The sequence below is a fragment of the Pipra filicauda genome, unplaced genomic scaffold (genome assembly GCF_003945595.2).
Source record: "Pipra filicauda isolate LSUMZ 115617 unplaced genomic scaffold, ASM394559v2 scaffold287_size946512_pilon, whole genome shotgun sequence".
NCBI lineage: Eukaryota > Metazoa > Chordata > Aves > Passeriformes > Pipridae > Pipra > Pipra filicauda.
In genome coordinates, this window is record NW_024104406.1 from 301,447 (window position 1) to 321,403 (window position 19,957).

Below are 19,957 nucleotides of genomic sequence, written 5' to 3' on the forward strand. Positions count from 1 at the left end.
AGAGCCACAGAGGAAGGAGCTGGTGTTTGAACAACCTCATTGTGTAAAAATCCCAGCAGGCCATGGCTGTTTTTACCATCCTGTGCTGCTGTGCTGTGTGTGGAGGCTGGTGGAGCAGTGACTGCTCCGTGCAGGGCTTCGCTCTGGGTCCCTTCCTTGAGGTTTGTCTCTGGTGTTCTGAGCTGAGGCACTTGGGCTGTTGTTGGTTGGCTCCCTTTGCTGCTTGGCCTGAAACACCAACAACCTCGAGCTGTTCTGGTGCTTTGAGTGCCTGACACTCATGCCAAGAGGTGCTTTTTGGGGTGTGCAGAGACATGCACCTGCAACACGGTTGCATGGATGTTGTCTTGGGCAGTTCCCGTTCCCTCACTGCCTGGATACAGCTGCTTGCAGGGCCGAGTACTGAAGGGAATCCTGGAACTCTGATTAAAGTGCCTCCTCTCTGCTCTTATCACTCAGCCCAACTCAGCAGTTGCTTTGCTGCAGTTGCCAGAAGTGATGGTGTTTAATTGCTCAACTCTGTTGTCAAGAAAAGAAATGGATGTGCATCCTCACCTGAATGTTTCCGTGGCCTGTTCTGGTTATGTATGTAATTACAGGTGCATATTTAATTTTTGGAAGACCTGTGGAGAGTTTTTCCAAATTTTGGTCCCTTCTGCAGCTGGTAACTGTGGGTTTGGTGTGTTCTTGTGCAACAAAACACGAATGCAATCAGCATTCCATTGTGTGGCAGTTAGAAATGTGGAGAGGGATTTAGGGGAAACCGGGAGGATTCACATGAATAAACAGTCTCCCTTGGAATGAGCTTTCCTGTGGGGGAAGAATAACTTAAGGATAAGTTAACTCCTAATAATCTGCATCCTGGTCATCTAGGATCTGAGAAATATGGAGTGTAAGGAAAGATGTGGAGAGAAGAGTGTGGGGGAGCCGTGTCTTGAGGTTACATTCCAGAGCAGGAGCTTGGAAGTGACAGGACTGGGCTGATCAATGTGCATCAAAACTGGGCTGAACAGCAACTTTTTAATAAAAAGGGAGGAAGAGCAACATTTCAACTCTTAGCAGCGTAATTTTTTCTTCTGGGAGCAACAGTGTAAAGTGGAAAGTCTCTGGAGTAAAATCCCACCTAGTATGCATGGAGGAAAATAACTATAATAGAAAATAACAATTTAATAAAAAAACCAGTTTCTAAATACAATGAAGATCTGGTGAAATACTATTTCGCATGCCTTTGGTTTGGTAGTTTGTAATACTTCTGCAAGGACTGAAAGGCTCTCTGAGCAAATAAAGGTGATACTCTTTGATTTCTAGGCTTTTTAGCTATATGTTAACTTGTTATGTAATAACCAGTCTCTTTATTTTCCTTGGTAGAACAACAGGCTTGAAATATCCTTCTTTGTATTGTTAAGAGAGCTGAAAGTAATACTTGAAAACGTGGGTGAAAACACTGCTATCTGGGGTGATAACTTCTGGGATGGGACAGTGGAAGGGCTTGGAGTTGTCTTTAGGGATAACTGGGATGGTGGATACTGAAACTGCCTGGAAGGAGGGTGTTTGGGATCTCTGTCCTTCTCTTGTCCCTGACTGGTGTCCTGCTGTCCCTTGCCAGGTATCTCTGCAGGCAGCACTCAGATTTGGGGGAGGTTGGGTGCCAGCCTGCTCAGTGCACTTAATTATTCACCATTCATTAATGTAATTATTCCTATTGCTGTCCTGCACATCAGGTAGAAAGCAGGACTGATTGGGTGGGTTTTCCTCTTGCAGAAGCCCAGTGCCTTGATGACAGTTACATTTTACTGGGAAAGGGACACAGGATGTTCTTGTCAGCTGGTGCACAGTCCATCAAATCCCAAATTGCACATCCAGGTTTGTTCCCTGTTCTGTACTGAAAGGGACCAGGGACCCGGGTCTGCACCTACCTACTGGTTTAACTCAACTGCTTTAGAAACACTCCTGAGTGCAAGTCTGGGTAGAGGCAAGTCTTCAAAGCCTTAGACAAGAAAATGGTGAAAATACTGGAGGTTTCCCACTCTCCCCCACTGCTGTACAAGTTGTGTTTTGCTATTTCTGTATCGAATCCCACCAGGCTATTTTCTCTGAACTCGAGAGAGCTCAGGTAGCTGGTTTAAAAATACCTGCAGCAATTAGAGACTGCAGTTAGAATTCGAGGTATATCTTGTTGGGAACAAGAATGAACAAGTGATTGCTAAACTCCTCATGCTTCCAGAACGTCCTCCCTTCAAAGGTGGCTCCTGCAGAGCCCTCGGAGGGAAAAGTTTTGGGGTGTAAACAGGCAAAATTACTTCTTGTAGCGGAAATCCCGGCTTATAAAATAACATGTTGCCAGGGCTGTGTTTTGTTGGCTGTAAAACTAAGTAAGAATAAATGAGCAGAGTAATGGTAAATAAACTGCCAAGTCATCATTAAAAAATGGTCTGAGCTAGAAGAGGCTTGTTGGGAAAAGGATGCTGGCAGGTTTTCCAAGTGCAGATGCAGGTTGTGCCAGCAGAACAAAGTGCTTTTGCAGGTAAAGCTGCTTTTTGCAGGGAAGTGGTACAAGCCATAACCACATCTGTGCTGGGGCTGCTGCCAGCCTGAAGATGCTGCCAAAGATTACATCCCCAAGCCACTGCTGCATTGGCAATGGTTTCCTGGGCCTAAATAGTTTCTTAAGATGGCTAAATTATTATTTTTTTTCCTTAGACTAAGGCATCACTGGGTGGATTCACTGCCTATTTGTCAAGGTGGCATCAACTGTATAAAGCAGATTTTCTCAGTGGTGGGGAGATGAAGTCAGCCCAAGGGAGGTGCTTTTTTTCTTTCCTAAAATGCTACAGTGTGTGGTGATGCTTCAGTTAGTGGGGAAAAATCCCTCACTGTCAAAATGAAGAGGGAATGGAGCACAAAAGTGGGTGCTGCTTTGAGGAAGGGACGGAATCAGAAGGAATAAGGGACAGAGAACTGAAGAAAAATGAAATATCCAGTGCTCACCAAACTGAGGCCTGGAGGAGAAAGAACATGGAAGAATGTTAAGGATTTTTTTTTCCTCTGTAAAAATTCTTGTAAATTGCCCCTGGCTACAAATTCTTGGGCTAAGCCCAAGTTTGTCATCAGTCACAATGTCTGTGAAGGGTTAACATGCCACCAGTGACTGTATATCCAGATATTTCTGAGCTAACCTGGCATTGCCACCACAGAAGTTACTAACTGGGATGGCTTTTGCTTAGTTGTCACGTAAGACTTCTGTCTTACAGGTTTTTGTGGGTGCCACCTCGTTGTGCTCATGGAAGTTATCATCCCTCACAATTTTCTTCTTCCTTTAATTGTTGGAAAATGTTAATTACAAGGTTCTGAAGTGGAAGTCAGGATTCAGGACCTGTGAGATTTTTGCACAGTGAATTATTTCCCCCAAGAACCTGCGAGTGTGAGAGCTCTGATTTCTGGGGATAAAGCTCTGTTCACAGTCAGGTTATCCTGGAAACAGCTGATTTTTAGGAATTGAGAGCACTTGTCTTGAGGTGATGTACAGTTTGGCTGGATTATTTATATCCTCTGTATTACACAACTCTTTGGGCACCTTGTGATAGATGTTCTTCAGTAATGCCCAGTAACAAAAGCAGGTGGGAGACAGATCACCCAGAACTCGAGACTGAACCAGCACTCGAGGGACATGTTTGTGCTGAACATCCTTGGGGTCTGATCCTCTGCTTGCACACTGTCCAAAGAGGGGACACCCTTCCTTTAATCATCTTCTGGAAGGACCTTTGAGACCAGGAAAAGGACAATTTGAGAGCCCTTTGCAGAGAATGTAGAAAACTTAACCCAGAGAAACTCAATTAGTTGTTTTGTTGGTGCACACTGGAGCCTACAGACAGACCTGCTGTGGAAACTGTCTGTGGAAAAAGAACACAAGTTATCAGGAGTTTACCCTTCTCAGTATAACTGTGATATTGAGAGTCAGAAGAACATCCTCATCCTCTCAGAGTTTGCATGATTTCTTCTAAACATTTCAAGTCTGCCGTGGCATCAGTATTTATCCAGGTTACTTCTGATACCTCCACTGATCTGCTCATAGCACCCTCCTAACACTGCCCACACCGTGTCCCTGGACCAGGTGATGCCTCTGAGCATTCTCAGAGCAGCAAAAGCCAAGTTCTGTTTTCCTGAAGACATACAAAATCCTGGTCAGCAGTACCCAGGACTTCTCTGTGAAAGTCATTCACTGGCCAGGGCTAAAGTGGCCTGTTTTTACACTGCAGGAGCTGCTGGAAGTGGGAGCTGCCAGAGCCAGCAGTTTTCCTCCCTGATGGGGAGGAACAGTGCCAATCTCCTACAGATTTATAGAGCCCAGGATGTGGGCACAGCCCTGAACCAGAACCTGGCAGTAGACAGTGCTGACTGGTGGAAGAGCAAAGTCAATGTACCGATAGGAGTGAGGGAAAAGAGCAGGGAAAGCTTTTTTGGGACTCCATAAGACTTGTACAGAATGATTTAAAGGGAAAAAAAAAAGCAGATGTAAAGTTCCTCTTTCAGCTATATTCCTTTAACATCTGTTCCTGCCTCTGAACAGGAGAGTTTCTGGAGCTCATATCAGCAGAACTGTGCTTCCCCAAAATCTCACAGGTCACTCAGGAGTTGAGTCACTGAACACACCGTTCCCCTGAAACCCAAATGTAGTGCTTTGGCTTGTTTGCCTTTTATCAACTTGATGGATAGCTGACCTGACATATGCCACTTCCAGTCTTTCCAACTTTGACTAATACAAAGACCTTAAAAAAAATAAAGTGTATTTCTGTCTTGTTGGGCTCACGTGGTTACGCTGACGACATGTCATTGTAGATAGTGGCAGTACTGCCACAGTTTACTATCGAAATCTGAGGCTTGATAGCTCAGGTGAATACAACCCCCAGAGAGTGAGGTAGAGAGGACTAGTCCTGCTCTTTGTAGCTGGTGGGATAACAGAGGAAAAAAGTGGAGCATCTGGCTATAGCTTGCATCAAACTATACACCAGTATAATTTAATTTATAGTTTTAAGTCAGGAAGATTTGGGGGGCTGTTGACATGGACAAGACCCAACTTTAACATGCCTGACACAGGGCTCTTGGCAGACTGAGATAAAATTCTTGGAAGCAAGTCTGTGTTGTCCGAGTTGTGCCAGCTGAGCTGTTTGGCCACACGGTGATCCTGTCCTGGGTTAAAATAAACCAGTGACCCCCTTCCCTGGGTCAGTTCCTGTGTCTGCTTCCCTTGTGCTCCCGTCACCCACCGGCCCGTGGCAGGTCCAGGAACCAGGGGGGTTGAGTGAGCTCGTGTTGCTGCTGAAATAAATACTGTCTGAGCTGTTTGTCCTTGGTCTGGTCCTGCCCAGTTACTGCCCTGTTTCAGGTTAAAATAATCTGAGTAGCTGTTACTTCATCTCAGGCAGAAATAGAGCTGGTGAGTAGCTGGGCCATTCTGGGTGATTGGAGTCTTCCTTGGCCTCTCTGAAGTCTCGTGTAAGGGGATTTATCACCCCTGCTCTTGGGCTAAGCTGAGGTGTTTTGGTACCTATTGCCAGTCACTAAACTCTGCCTTCATTCAGCATCGTTTCTTTCTGTGGCAAAATGTGCTTTTGCTTTCCTCTTGAAGCAGCATAATGTACTTTATTGAAGCCAGGCATTGGTGAGTTGTTACATTGCTCTGAGACAAGAATTGAAACCATCCCCATGTGGTTTTCTAGTAGAGATTGTGCAGAACTGACAGTATCAAATGTTGCTTCTTTCTGCCATTGGGGTGCTTGTGATCTGGAGAAAACCAAGTTTTTCCTGTCTGATGGTGCTGGGTATGTTTGTGGTCCCTGTGTTGGAACAATGCAGGGACTATGTGACTGGTCCAAACTAAGTGTGCTGGGATGAAGAGTTTAATAGGGTTGGGGTCATGTAGGATAGAAGAGGAAAAGCAGAGACTGGGGGTCTGGAAGAGCAGTGGTATCAAGAGGGAAGGAGTTGAAATACACTTTGTGGGCCCTGGTTGTGGGAGCAGTGTTCTGTGGGTGGGCAGGGGAGGTGACTGTGTGTCGTTTGGGATTGGGACACACGGGTCTGCTAGTGCTTTTCCTAAATACCTGTTTCTAGTTCATGGATTCTCAGCATATCAGAGCAGCTCTACAGCACTGGAGGTTTGGTGTGAGGGGGAAATTGGTGGTTAGCAGGGACTCTGACTCTTGGATCTGGTCCTTTCCATTCTGGGTGGCCAAAGCTTTTTTGGGGGTCCTTCTCTCTCCGTGTCCCCAGCGCTGTGGGCTCTGGGCTTCCTCTGCGGCGGGAGAGGAGACATTACAGAGCTGCTGAAATAGTAAACTGGGAGAATTCTATGGAAATGATGCCATCGCCTTCTCCTACTCTTTTAAGGCAAGTCTTTGCAGATCCATGAGTGGGAGGCAATGGGTTGAATAAACCCGTTCTGAAGCGTACTCTGGCACCCATGTGATCCCACTCCAGTTCCCAGTACGGCAGCAACTCCGGAAACTGGAGCTGTGGCTTATGTTGCTTACCCAGATTTACTGAGCTTTTGCTCATGTGCTGGGATTTCTTGTGCTGGGAGACACCAGAAGAAAGGAAGTACTTGGGGTGATACTGCTGCCGTGGGCAGTAAAATATCAGCTCCGACCTGTGGGTCTGTGCTCTGTAAAGGGCCAACTTCACACTCCAGAACTGTAGCAAAAGGAAGGAGAAATCAAAATGTTCTTAAATGTATAAAATAAGGGTTAATGTCTCTCTGTCATCAAACCCTAGATCTCCTGGTGTGGAAGCAAGCATAGCTGAAGTGTTGGAAGATGCCTTCCCTGATTGTTTTCAATTTGTTGAAGCTTCTGCAGTCGTCTGAGAGCAGCAGGGCAGATCCATCCCATCTTCTTTTTATTTAGAAGTATTACAGTGTGAATTCAGTTTTTGCATTTCCAAATTTGCTAATTCATCCCGGGGTTGTTGCTTTAGTATTTTTTTCTGATTTTAAAAGCTGTGTTAGACAATGGCTCTTCATTGCAGCTCCTAATCATTAACCTGAAAGCTTTCCAAAAGGCTCAGAGAAAATGTAAAGCAGCTGACTGCTTCATTTCTGTCTCTTGAACCAATTAACTGAAGTAATAGAGTTTTCTCCAAAGTTGCCTTTTATTATCTTCCCCTGCTAGAAGAGCGTATGTTCATCAGAGCTGGAAACGCTCAGTAAGTGCAGATAAGTTACTACAAACTGAGATCATCAGATCGAGCTGCCATTTGGTGCTATCACGTAATGGTTCTAATTCAGTAATTCTGTAAAACTTAATTTTCAGAATTAGGAGATGATGTGTGAAGGGAAGTTAATGAGATGAAGAAAGATGTCGGGAGCTAAGGAGAGGATGGGTGTCGAAGCTGAAGGCAGTGGATGTGTTAATGGGAAGTTAGAGTGAGGTGGCAAATGCCACACGGAGGACAGCAGATGACAACAGTCACAGGGAGTAGCCTGGCTCGGTGTGGAGTTGTTTGGAAATGCCAGTGGCAGGAAACAGGTATGTTTTTGGGTGGTTCAGTGCTCAAACTCAAAAAACTCATTTCGTGTGGCTTCAGTGGGATGTGGGATGCAAAGACCATCCCCTCAGTGGGTGTGTAGAGAATGAGCAGCACTGATTTTGTTGTTATGGTCTATAACAGGAGTTTGGAAGGTGAGGAGTTTCTCAGATCCACCTGCAGTTGTGCTGTCCCCATAAACCAGGCCAATGGCAGAAATGTGATTCCCTGCCAGGCCTCAGGGGATGGCAGAGGAGAGAGGGTGGCTGGGTGGTGGCAGACTGACCTGTTTAGCTGCTGTCCTCCTCTTCCCACAGCAGCCTTCTGATGTTCTGGCTGTAATGGAGCCAGGGAATATTAGATTACACACAAGTTTTCCAGCAGCTTCTCAGAGTGCTCCACTGGTGGTGGTTAAAAACTGGCAAGTTTAAGGAGATCACGTCCTGGAAGTACTCAGCACTTAGATCTCATCTTCTACTTTGGATTCCTGGGAGTTTTATTAAGCTGCTAGAAATGAGCTTCTGTGATTGTAAGATTTCCTGTAATTGTGTCTGCAAAGAATGGATGTGAATGGATCTCCACAGATGGTCTCACAGTGCACTGACAGAACAGCGCAAACCTTGCACTGAGGGTTGTACTGTGATGTGTTTTAACAGCTAAAAGCTGACCTAAACCACCTTCTAGATGTCTGTTGATGTCTGAGGTTACCTGTATGGAGCTGGGAGAGGTGCAAGTGAAGAGCAGAGACCTGGTGACTGCAGAATTTGGGGCCGGTGCCCACTTGGGTATTACCTGACGGAGCAGCTGTTTGGTGCCTGGTGTGTGGTGTTGGTCACATCCCTCCCATGGTGAGGCTGCTCCTGCTCTCCCTGCTCCCCTAAAACGTGACATGTAGGTTATTTATCAGCTCTTCCCCCTGGCACGGTGTGCACGTGACGAGCTTTGGAGATGCTGTGTGATCCTGTGTGATCCTGCGTGTGCTCGGAGGGCAGCGGGAATTTCCACTTGGTGCTCTCCTGTTGCAAACACTGGGGTTTTGGCTGTTAAATATTTACAGTGGTGGTGACACCCTGTCCCCAGGTGCCACTGGAGCAGATGTTTGTGCTGCTTGGTTTCAGGCCAGCATTAGCTTTTGATGGCTCTTTGCTCCTCCACCAAGCAAAACTCTCCGTCTTTGCTGTCAGCCGGTGGGAAACCATCAGTTCCCTTCCGCTGGGGAATTTAAATCCTGTTTTGTGTCACTAATGCCCCCATGGAATATGGCAGTGGACATTGCTGAGGTGTGCACTGGTCACAGGTGTCTGAGGCTTGGGCAAAGCCAGTGTTTCCAGAGTGTAGAAAACCCAAGTGGAAGCAGAATCAAACCCTGAGTGCTGTAAAAACCTCTGCTGTTGGGATGGAGGTGCTGCAGTTGGGAGTAAAGCTGTTGAAATGCAGAAGCTGCCACGTGTAGAAAACAAAACCAGGCATGACATGGAAAGAAACAAAACAAAGAATTTATGGATACCGTGTCTCGAGGAGGTGGGAAAGGATTTTGCTGGAGAACCGAGGTTAAGTTGTTCTCAAATGGTTTTTGTTTGCCATGAATGCTGAAAGTGAACCAGGAGCTTCCTCCCAGTGTGTGAGGAGAAGCTGAACTGTAAAATGTGCTTTTCTTGGTAATAACAGCAAGAATTAACTGTGCAGCTCGTCTTGATGGATGGAAACATGAATGGATCGAGTGCTCCAAACTGTCATTCAGCAAATTGGGCTACTTGGAAATTCTGATTTAAGCTAATGTCCTAATAATATTTAATTTATAATTCATTTATCATTTAAGTGCATCCAGGTTCCTCCTTCCAATTCATGCTTTCTTATTTTGACAGCAAAAAAGAATTCTAACTCGTATCAGTGACCAAGCTTCCAGTTGAATTAAATTCTATTAAATTAAGGAGTTTTATTTGAATTAATAATGCTTCTTTGGAGAAGTCCAGACTTTTGCAGGGCCGTATCTCCTGCTTGCATTGGTGTGCTGGAGCATGGCAACATAGATAAGGACAGTAAATGTAAATACCTCCAGTGAAAAGCTGTGGTGGAGTGGGATCTGTTTGAAGCACATTTGGGACTTGGCTCCTTTGTTAGCCTAAAAAAATACATATAAAGCCCCTGCTGAAGGACTGAGTGTGTTTCTCTCTGGACGGAGCTTTATTCGGAGTGTTTTGTTAGGGAATCTTTTGAAGTGCCCGGAGATTTTCGACAAAATGGCTGCTTTCCTCGGGTTTGTTCCTATCTGGATATCAACAGGCTCGCTGCCCTCGGCTCCAGGCAAAGCGCCTCGGCTCCGACATGTAAAATTTAATAGGTGCTGTTGTAAGGGAGATGTGCTGGTTCAGCTTTCATCAGAGCACGGTCATGTTGGCTGTTCCTTCGCTCGCTGTCCGTTTCTGGCTGCTTTCCTTAGGAAAATTCCTCTTTGTAAACAGAAAATAGCCTTAGTAGGAGCACACGCTCCGAGCCCCGGGAGTAATCCCGTCTGAGCAGCAGCGTAGCCTGTTCATAACTAATCTTGGTGGTGTTAGTCGTAGGCAGTAATCCCCTGTGCCAGAGGAGAAGCCCAGCAGCTGCAGAGCAGAGGCTGCACCATCCCAGTGCTGTGGAACACAGTGTTGTTTAAATATTCCATTAATTTTCGCAGCGGGAGCGTCTGAAGCGATGGCTGGGGGCTCGTGCAGCAGCGCAGTGTTGATGAAGGGCTGGAGCAGAACTGGTGTTGAAACATCACAGTATTTTGGTGTCCTGTATGCCCAAGGTCCAGGACACACCTCTGGCTGGGGTGGGTGCTGTGGCTGACTCCTCCAACCCTGCTCTCCAATAATGGTGAGGAGAGTGTGCACACGTGGGTGATTCCTGCGGAGCGGCTGTTCCTGGTACCCCGATGGTCTGTCTGGCCTTAAATTGCAACAGTCCTTCGTGCCAGAGGTTTTGGCATTTGTTTTTAGCTGTAATTTGTCTCCCAGCTGCCTCCCTCCCCGTCTCCCGTGTTCCCTGTGTGCTGCCAGTTGAGGTTGTAACTCTGCAGGGATGAGCAAGGGCACGGCTGTGTTAATCCTGGCCTCCTGTATCCATTAAACAAGCAGTTTAGTTTTAAATACCACATCTTGGATGTGGCAGGCAGCAAAAGCAGGCAGCCCAGCTATTTCTGGTAGGAGCTTGTCATGCTGCTGGTGTCTCCTTTTCTTTTTTAAATGAACATGTTGAACCTGTAGCTGGAGGAAGCTGGAGCCCAGCAAGGCAGGAGAAGGTGATAATACAGTATAATCCTAAATAACATGCTTTGTACGCTGACATTGCACTGCTGGGATACCTGGGGGGATCTGACCTAGGGAATCTTGTTTTGGAAAGCTGTGGTGCCAATGTGTTGGGAAATTGGAGAAGCCACAAATGAAACCCTCTTGTTCTTCATGGCCACGTGTCCTTTGGTGAGTGGCATTTGCTGGATCTGCCTTGTTGTGCTTAATAATCACTGCAGACCACTCGAGTTCCTTATTAATGTGCCATAACTTATCCTGCAGTGCAGGGGGAACCTTCTGTCTTTTTAAAAAGTCAGCCAGAGACCACTACCTCAGCTGCCTCTCAGCCTATTAAGTGATTAATAGGTGTTCCCAGAAGCCTTAATAAGTGGCCAAGTGGGCTGCTGTGGCAGAAGGTAGGACAAGACTTCAGGCTGATTTTAATTAAAGCTCTCTTAGTGCTGTTGCTTGAGAAATTAAGGAAGTGTTTCTGTGTATACCTGGCAGATCTCTGGGCTGAGTGAAGGCTCCTTGTGTTGAAGAGCTGTGTGCTTTGCTGTCTGAAACTCGTAATTTAGAGTTATAGGTGCTGGTATCATAACCAAGATAATCTAGAGATAAGATTGGTTTATTTACTGAGGTGTATTTTCATCTTTGATTAAATTGCTCTAGGAATTGTGTCTAAGTGAGCTTTTAAGAGCTCCTTTTGGTACTGCTACACAATACAGAGTTACAGGAAAAGGTGTTGTGGAGACCCCAAATGCAAAATAACCTGGAAAGATCAAAAACTAAACCCTGAAAGAGGCTGCTGCAGGAGCCTTTTGGTGAAAGAGATCTTTAAATTCCCATACAGCTTCTTGTTGGCAGGACTGTTGACTTGGAACAGTTGAACTGCTTGCCCCCGTCTCTGGATCAGGGATGGATGCTGTTGGAAAACTGGTGGCATGTGACTGTCAACCAGGCACCTCATGAATCACAGTGAAGGGCTTGGATCCACATCACCTGGGAGACTGGTTCAGATATGGACTGGGACCACATTTTCACCACACTGTGTTTTGGCAATCCCCATTTCTGGTATTTTCTGCCCTATGCTGTGGAGATTTGCCATCCCAGCTGGTCTAACCTTTCCGAAGCTGCTTTTGTTCACATGGGCTTTTTAAGCTGGAAAAATTCTTAATTTGGCCTTAAACAATCTGTGCTGGCATTAATAAGAGTCAGAACACGCTGCAGAAGGAGAGGAGTGTCACTTTTTATAGTATGAACCACAAGACTATTCTTTGTGCTTACGTTTTCACCCGAGGGCTTTATTTCAGAGAAGATTTTGTTGGTGGTGGTGGTGAGAGATGCTGCCCTGCTTTCCCCTCGTGCTAATGCAGCTGCTTGTGTGGTCAGGCAATCAAACAGATTGGGGAACTGATTCCATGAAAAACCAACTTAAAGGTAAAGAGAAAATCAGTTTCTGAGCCAGTATTTGCGGCATTGCAGCATAAAAATGGCTGTACTGGGATGGACTGGTGAGCACAGGGCGTGCAGGGATGGGGTGGGATCGCTGCCGTGGGGGACAGCATTGGCTTTTGGCAGCTCCACGTTGGGGCTGTAGCTGGAGGGCTCAGGAAATCACATTGCTGGTTTCTGTCCTACTTTTCAACAGCTTCAGAGCATCCATTGAACATTGGCCCTCGGGCAAACTTCCATTTTGGTGTCAGATGGCAAAGTACACACAGCAGCTCTCAGGGGCTGCTCTTGTCTCCCTTGCATGGAAATGGTCCTAAAACTGAGCCCAGAGTGTGGATTTAGGGAGCTAAACCATGGTTCTGGGGTGTAACAGAAGCTGTGTGGTTCATTGTGTTTCCCAGCTCATATAACCAAACCCTTGGCTGGTGGTACAGATTTACTTGGAAGAAAAACTTGTACACAAGTGAAAATCAGCTTTTATTTTCCATCCTATTTCTGACCTTTCTAGGCTGTATTTCTTTCCTTAGCTATGTGACTCTGTGAGTATTTTCTGGATCTTGTGCTTTGGGAACATTTAGGAAATTCCAAGGACTTTGTCATCTTACACTTGTGTTCTGGGAGAGTTTTCAGCCCAAGTGTTTTGGTGGTCAGGGCTGGGACAAACAAGGAATATTCTTGCTCTGCAGGTAGTGTGGAGGTTGTGGTAAAAATGGGTAGGATGGATGGAAATCAGCCTGTCCTGCATTTTACAGACATCCTGGGGTTCCATTGTGTGGGCACACTGGGTGTGGAGATGGTGGCACTTAATCACCTCATGTGGTTGCAGTAACTGACCTGTTCCTTAAGTTTTCAGCCCAATTTTCATTTTATATAGACACTTGGATTTACAGAAGTGGGTTTTTTTATTTTTCTATCTGTCAAGTCCAGCTTATGATAGTAACCATGTATTGTGTGCACAGATATTGCTGTCAGACCCACTGATTTTCCCTTTGCCTATTCAAAACTCTGCTTGGTGTTCTCATACCAGTTTGGTTACTCAATTAATGATTGGTTCTCTTTTCTTTCTCCAGAATCCAGCGACTATTACTCGAATACTGCTTAGCCATTTCAACTGGGATAAGGAGAAGCTGATGGAGAGGTAAGCAGCCACCTTGTGCTTCAGACCTGCAGGAAATGTTTATTCCTGGGTTAATGTGAGGCTGGAGGGATGCACGGTGTGTGTGGCAGGAGAATCTCTTGTGTAAGCTCTAAATGTTCCCCCTTTCTAAATGTTCCTCCTTGTCTAAATATTATTAATGCCTGTTAGAGTTAGAAGTCGTGGAAGTTGCCCATTGGAAAGAGGGATTTCCAGTTTGAGCACATACAGGCACAGCATTTGGACAGGCTCTGGAAAAAAGCAAGCAGGAACAGGTTCCTGTTATCTTGCAAGTGTTTTGGGTTTGGGTTTCGCTGCTCTTGCCTGTCATGCTGGCATGTGTATTCCTGACATGTTTATTTACTAGTCTGGCCAAGACGAAATTGCTTCTGACTGATAATGTTCCTGCCTTGTCTTCATCTCTGCAGCTCTCAGGTTTTCTTCAGTGTGTGTGTAACTAATGGCTTGATTTTTGCCTCTCCCTCCCCCTCAGAGCAGAGCGTTTTATGCTTATTTCTCATCTTTGATTCCCATTTGGGGAATGTTGCTGGTAAAAGTACTTTTTATAGTTTGTTGTTGCACAGTGGAGGCCAAATCCAGCTGCACTGGGGTTTTTTCAATGCCACTGTTGGTGTTGAAGAGAGTTAAGGGAGCTGGAGAAATCAGTTTACTTCAGAAGCTGGGGGGAGAATTAATGTGGACCAGAAGGAGCAGTAAAGACTGTAAAGGGTCTTACTGGTTGTTATGGTCTTTGCTCATCTTAACAAGTGTTAAGTGGCCAGTGAGTGGGTAGTGAGGGCAGAAGGACTCAGGGCCTGGTTGGATTGTTTGTTTGACTTTCTCTTAATTACCATTTCCTTTGCCTGATGATCAGGGAATGGGAAGATGGCAGCTCTGTGGTTGTAAACCAGGAGCAATTGGTGGTGGGATGAATGATAAATGTCACTTATCTCAGGCCCTGTAGTTGGGTGCTCTGTCACCCAGGGAAGGAGGAGCAACAGGTTTTCAGACTGTTAGTAATTATTTTGGAGTATAAATATTTCTGCTATCCTGGGCTAATGGATTTAGGACACCTTTAGCCCCCTTTGTAGAATATTTTCAGTGATGGTGCTCAGGTATCTCTTCTGTTTTGTTTAACCTAGATTTTTTCTTTTTCTGAAGTGATTATGTTTTTTTTACAGCTTTCTAGTCCTTGCTTTATTTTCCTGAGATTGACCTCTTTGAGTTTATGTTGGAAGTCTGAAACCTTTGTGTTACAAATATAGCCACTATTTAACTCTGGCTGCAGCTGTTCAACATTCTGATTTAGTTCCTGCTCTGCAATGTGTGTCCACTTCTTTGTTTGAGTTTCTTGGGCTGGTTCTCTTGGTCAGGCTAAAGTTCACCCTCCTTGGCTGCCTCCATCTCCCTGTGAGATGCCTCTCCACGAGTGTAACTGAAATGTCATCCCTTTATTCAGTAGATTTTGTCCCTTCTCATTGAAAGCTTGTTTAAGGCTGCCATCAATTTAAAAAATAAAAATTAGGCTGTGTTTTTTTTCAAAGGGAGGTGTCAGCCGGTTCCATGTGAGCTGCTTTTGTTAAAGCTTTTACAGTTTTCAATAAAACACTTTAAGTACCCATTAATAGTTACAAATCCCCAGGTAAACATACTCATTAAAATACTTACCTTAATTCTATAGGATTACCCCTGTGAATAATGTAATGCATGACCCTTGCTTATGCAGAGGTGTTGCACACTGGTCACAGTTTTGGTGCTCATTGCTGTCCTGTTGTGTTAGAAAAACACTAAAACGTGATCTCTGGAGTACCTGGTGTTGCCTTCTGTCACTTCTTCACCAAATAACTTCCATGAAATCCTTTGGAGTGCTCAGCTGTGTTAAAGCTCATAGTGCTCAGGAGGGTTTTGTGATTGCTGTGCTGATAGGTGAAGTTTAAGGTGGTGGGGGGGAACCCCCAAAACATGGATTTTACTCGACAGTCCCTGTTGTTGAGTGGTGTGTGTTTACAGTACCATGTCAGTGCCTGTTCTACCTTAGCTCATGGTGAGTCAGCACAACCTCACAGCAGGTTGTACAGCAGTACTTATCAAACCTGGCCTGGAGTAAAGCACACAAACAAAGTGGCTTCTTTTTGGATAAGTGGTGAGCTCTGAGCTCGTGACATGAAAATTTCCATGTTTTAAACCACTTTTTTTTTTTTTTTAGCCTGGTTACGCGTATTTTTAATGAGCAGGTTGTTACTGTCTGGGCCAGCTTTGTCATGGAATAATTGCACGGTGGTGGTGAGAGGGCAGATGTGCTACAGGTCCACCTACCATGGAGTAACAGCCACAATTAAAAACTGCCCTGTCCCACTGGTGAAACACTAATTATTTGTGTTGGAAAGCAAGACTCTGGGGGGTTGGAGCGGATTCGTTTGTAGGATGGAAGTGGGTAGTGGAAGAAGTACTCAAGTTCAGCCTCTGATATGCTGCATGTTTTTTGGAGAAGAAAGATGTCAAATATTTTGACAGTTTGCCTCATAGGCTTGATTCCCATAGACAGGAGAGCAGCAGGTGCAGAATGATCAGGGAACCTCAGGTGGAGCCTGAAGGAGGTGCTTCAGCTTTGAACTTCATCTTGATTACCTTCCAATTTTCCTGTGGCCCATGGTGTCCATCCCTCCTGAGGGGAGTTTTGGGGATGAACCTCCTCATAATGAAGAGACTAAAATGCAGCTTTCCTGCTTTATGTGCCTTCCCTGGTCATTTTGTTGAAAGCCAAGTGTCTCAGCGTGTACCCAAGGCCTGATTTCATCCCTGGAGGCACAGGCAGAGCAGCAGCTCCTTACAGGTGCTTATCTTGGTGGGCAACATCCCTGTTCCCTCTGAGCAGAGGAGGGATGCCAGGATGGCCCAGACTGACTCTTCTCCACGTATCTGGTGCTTTCCTTGGGGCAGAAAAGTCCTTTACACTATTCAACAGAGGCTGAACAGGTGAAAAATGGTGTATGGCAGGAGTTTAGATGTGGAGATATCTTTTACTGTGAGTGTTCTGATGCTCTGACACTCACAAATGCTCTTTCACGGAAGTAAATATCCCAAAGTGTGTACTAGAAGCGGTTTTTTGCAGTGAAAAGGCTTTTTATCTTTGATATTCCCGTGGATAGGATTTGATTATGTCTAGAAAACAGCGATTAGGCAGTTACAGACAGCAGGAGGAAATTCTGAGAAGATAAAGGAGCTGACAGCTTGATCCCTCTGCCAAAAAGACTGGAGACTGTTATGGATTTGGTCTTGGTAAGCAGAAGGACTTGAAAATAATTCACTGGTTTGTCCATGAATTTTAAAATAGCAGAAACCCCAACTTAGTAATGAAGAGAATGCATTTTGAAGAATTAACATAACAAATCCTCATGTATCAGAAGAGCTGGATTTACTCAGTATCTGCATTGTGAAGGGAGAGCAGGGCAGAGGATTTAAAAGGCTGTTAAAGGTGCTGTGCTTCTCCCTAGGATGAAAATAAGGATGAAGGTACAAAGAACCAACCCTTTAACAGAGGGAACTTGAGGAAAAATCAAAATCCTTGGAGATCCTAGATGGAACCTGTTAGTAAATCCCTTATCAGTTAATTTTGGGATGAATGTTGGCGTTAATTAATTTGCTTGGCACAAATCTGTTTGGGGGCATTTGGTTCAGAGGAGGATCCAGGGGAAAATCCAGACAGCTGGGAGGATCCCAGGAATGGGAGTGGTACAAAGTGTCATGGTAGGTCCCATCAACACAGAGATGGAAAAGAATCTGGGGTTTCCAGTGGAGATTAAAATGGAGCCGCTGACACGGAGGAGCTCTGGGGAAAGGTAGACACGGTTTGGGGTGCACTGGGTGAGATCTGCAGGAGAAAGACAGGTGAAGTTGTAGGAATTGTGGTCAGATCTTGACTGGGATTGCATTAGTTTTGGCTCCTCGGGCTCAAGGAGGTTGAATGGAAACAGAAGTTGGTGGTTGAGAAGGTTTGCTGGGCCAGGGAAGGGGAGGAATGTCAGCGAGGAGCTCATCTGCTGTGGCAGGGAAGGGTTAGAGCTGCTGCCTGGGAATCCTTGGAGCAAAGAGCACGGGAGGGGCAAAGGGAGATCTGCCTACACGGATGGCCTGTGGTGATCCTGGAGCAAGTGGGAAAAAGGGATGGTGATTGGAATCGGGATTTGTTCCTAACCACTGAAGGAACTGGCACAGTCTTTCCACCGAGCCCTTGGTGTGTTTGCATAAGGAGTGGTGGAGCAGCTGGAGAGCTTTATTCCAGAGTATCCATTGGAGTTGTGTGTTTTCAGGGAGATCCAGGTTTTCTTCTGCCTTTCCTAGGGTTGTTGTGGCCCAGCGACAGCACGATTTTGAGTCTGAGACACCACGTGCAAATAGTTGTGGAAATTACTTGCTCAGGAAGAGAATGCATGAAAAGAAAACAGGATGGGGAAGGAGGAATACTTTCCATAGGTATTCAGAAGGTGTGAGTAATTCCAGATGAAAAAAGTCAAGTTCCTGACATGGATATTCAGGACCAGCCCTCCATTACAAATACCTCTGGTATTTCCATAAGCATTTAGCTGGCCATGAGTGCCAGGATTCAAGGTGCATCATTTGTCTTCAAAACATTTCCTTGCAAACCTTGCAAAGCCCCCAGCTGTGTCTGTTCTCCCCAAATGGAGCATGTCCTGCACTGATCCTGCTGCCTGGAAGAGCAGTTGGAAGTTGAAGCAGTTGGAAACCTTTTGTGGAGTTAATATTTATCCACGACTCTTAATAAACAAATACACCCTGTCATGGGACTGCACTGAATTTACATGCTAAAATTTTCTAAATATACAGTTTTATATACTTATATTTAAATATAATATATAGATTTCTGAATGTAATCCTCAAGGCAAACACAATAACTTGGTTGAGTTAAATCCCTTGAGCTAAGGCTGAAGAACAGCGGCAAAGCCTCGTGGATGCTGCGATGCCAGAACTCACCACTTCCTCCCAAATTCAGTGTCCTGGAATTTAAGATCCAAAATATGTGAACTGCATCGAGAAACATATGAAACAGCAGGAAAATTAATATCTTTTAATTGTGAGTCAGGTCTTGTTGGTGGGTAGTGCTGTGAGGGAGCTGGGGAATGACTGACTGGGTTTGACTGGGGGATGTGTGTGCAGGTGATGGAGCTGGTTCATTGTCTGATTTAATGAGTTCTTTGCAGCTGCTGCAGCTGGAGAAAGATGTGAAAGATCCAGGGAAGAGGCTGAGCTGCCTAACAACAATTCTTTCCAATCTGGTCCTCCTCCCCAGGTTGAGCAGCTTTTTATTATAAGCCTTTAAAGCAAACCAGTATCTTTTCCCTTAAGGGAATAGGAAGTAGAAAGAAAGTGGTCTTTTCTCTCCCCCCCAACCAATTTTGCATCCTCTTTTCCACAAGGTACCTAATCTTTGGAAGCATTGTAAACCTGAAATTGTATTTTTTAGGAGGTTGTTAAAATACCTCAGGTTGACTGGAGACAAAAGATACTCAAATGGCTGATGATTAGAATATTAGGAAAAATGGAAGGCTTAAACTGGAAAGAGAATTGAAGTTGGGGCCCTCAAACCTGTGCTTTAGGATGGACTACAAAGTAGGATGTTCTTGCTCTAGTTTTCCTGTCCTGGAGTTATAATGCAAAGCAATCACTGGGGGAGAATCATGAATTACTTGAAATGCAGCTGAAGAATTGAAGGTACTTGAATTTCAGGACTGTGCAATTCAAGTGAGATGGAGGTGATGGAGTTGTCCAATACCCTCCTCTGTGGTGTGTTAATGAAGAGTTTGTTAGAAGTAGTGGGTGTGCAAGGTTGGAAATACTAAAAGCAACATTTAACTCCCAAATAGAATGGAAAAATGACTTACAGAGGAGGGAGTGAAATTTTCATTCTCTCTTGTGTCGTGCAGGTACTTTGATGGCAACTTGGAGAAGCTCTTTGCAGAGTGTCATGTAATTAATCCAAGTAAAAAATCTCGGACACGCCAGATGAACACGAGGTCATCAGCCCAGGATATGTCCTGTCAGATCTGCTACCTGAACTACCCAAACTCGGTGAGTACCTGACCAGCAACTCCCCAAATTTCCCATCTGAAACTTAACTTTATTCTGCAGAAAGCCTGTGAAGGTGCTGGGACCTGGGCAGCCGTGTAGGAAAGCTCAGAAAAAAGCAAGCAGGTGATTTTTGGCAAGTTCAGATACCAGCTGAGATGTGCAAATAAATGGTACATGAAAGAAAAAATATGTGGAAAGCACGATGGGCAAAGGGATTTACTTAAATAGAGTGACAGGGCAGGAAAGAGCTTTTAAAAGTGGTAAATAATGATATAAAATAGTCAGACTGGAAAGTCTGGAGTAAAACTGAGCAGAAGTAAAATGTGGCTGTCTGGATCTTCTTGTGTTTGTACAACACCCTCTCAGTGGGAGGAGATGAGGGTGGCAGTGCCTGCTGGGGCTCTGGGTCAGCCTCCTGCTTTGTGTTAGGTGGGTGATGGTGGGGCTTCTTTTTGTGGCTGTTGACAAAATGGAAGCATTCCCATACTTC

The 19,957-nt window shown here is 45.2% G+C and overlaps 1 protein-coding gene across 7 annotated transcripts in view; it reads left to right on the forward strand.

The window, feature by feature from the left end:
- Positions 1 to 19,957, forward strand: part of ARIH1 (ariadne RBR E3 ubiquitin protein ligase 1) — a 52,064-nt gene that overhangs the window by 8,651 nt on the left and 23,456 nt on the right. For all 7 annotated transcript variants that reach the window (XM_027723807.2, XM_027723815.2, XM_027723822.2 and 4 more), the window contains exons 2-3: positions 13,316 to 13,383; positions 19,323 to 19,467. In XM_027723807.2, coding sequence (XP_027579608.1) covers positions 13,316 to 13,383; positions 19,323 to 19,467 — 213 coding nt within the window. The remainder of the gene's footprint in view (positions 1 to 13,315; positions 13,384 to 19,322; positions 19,468 to 19,957) is intronic.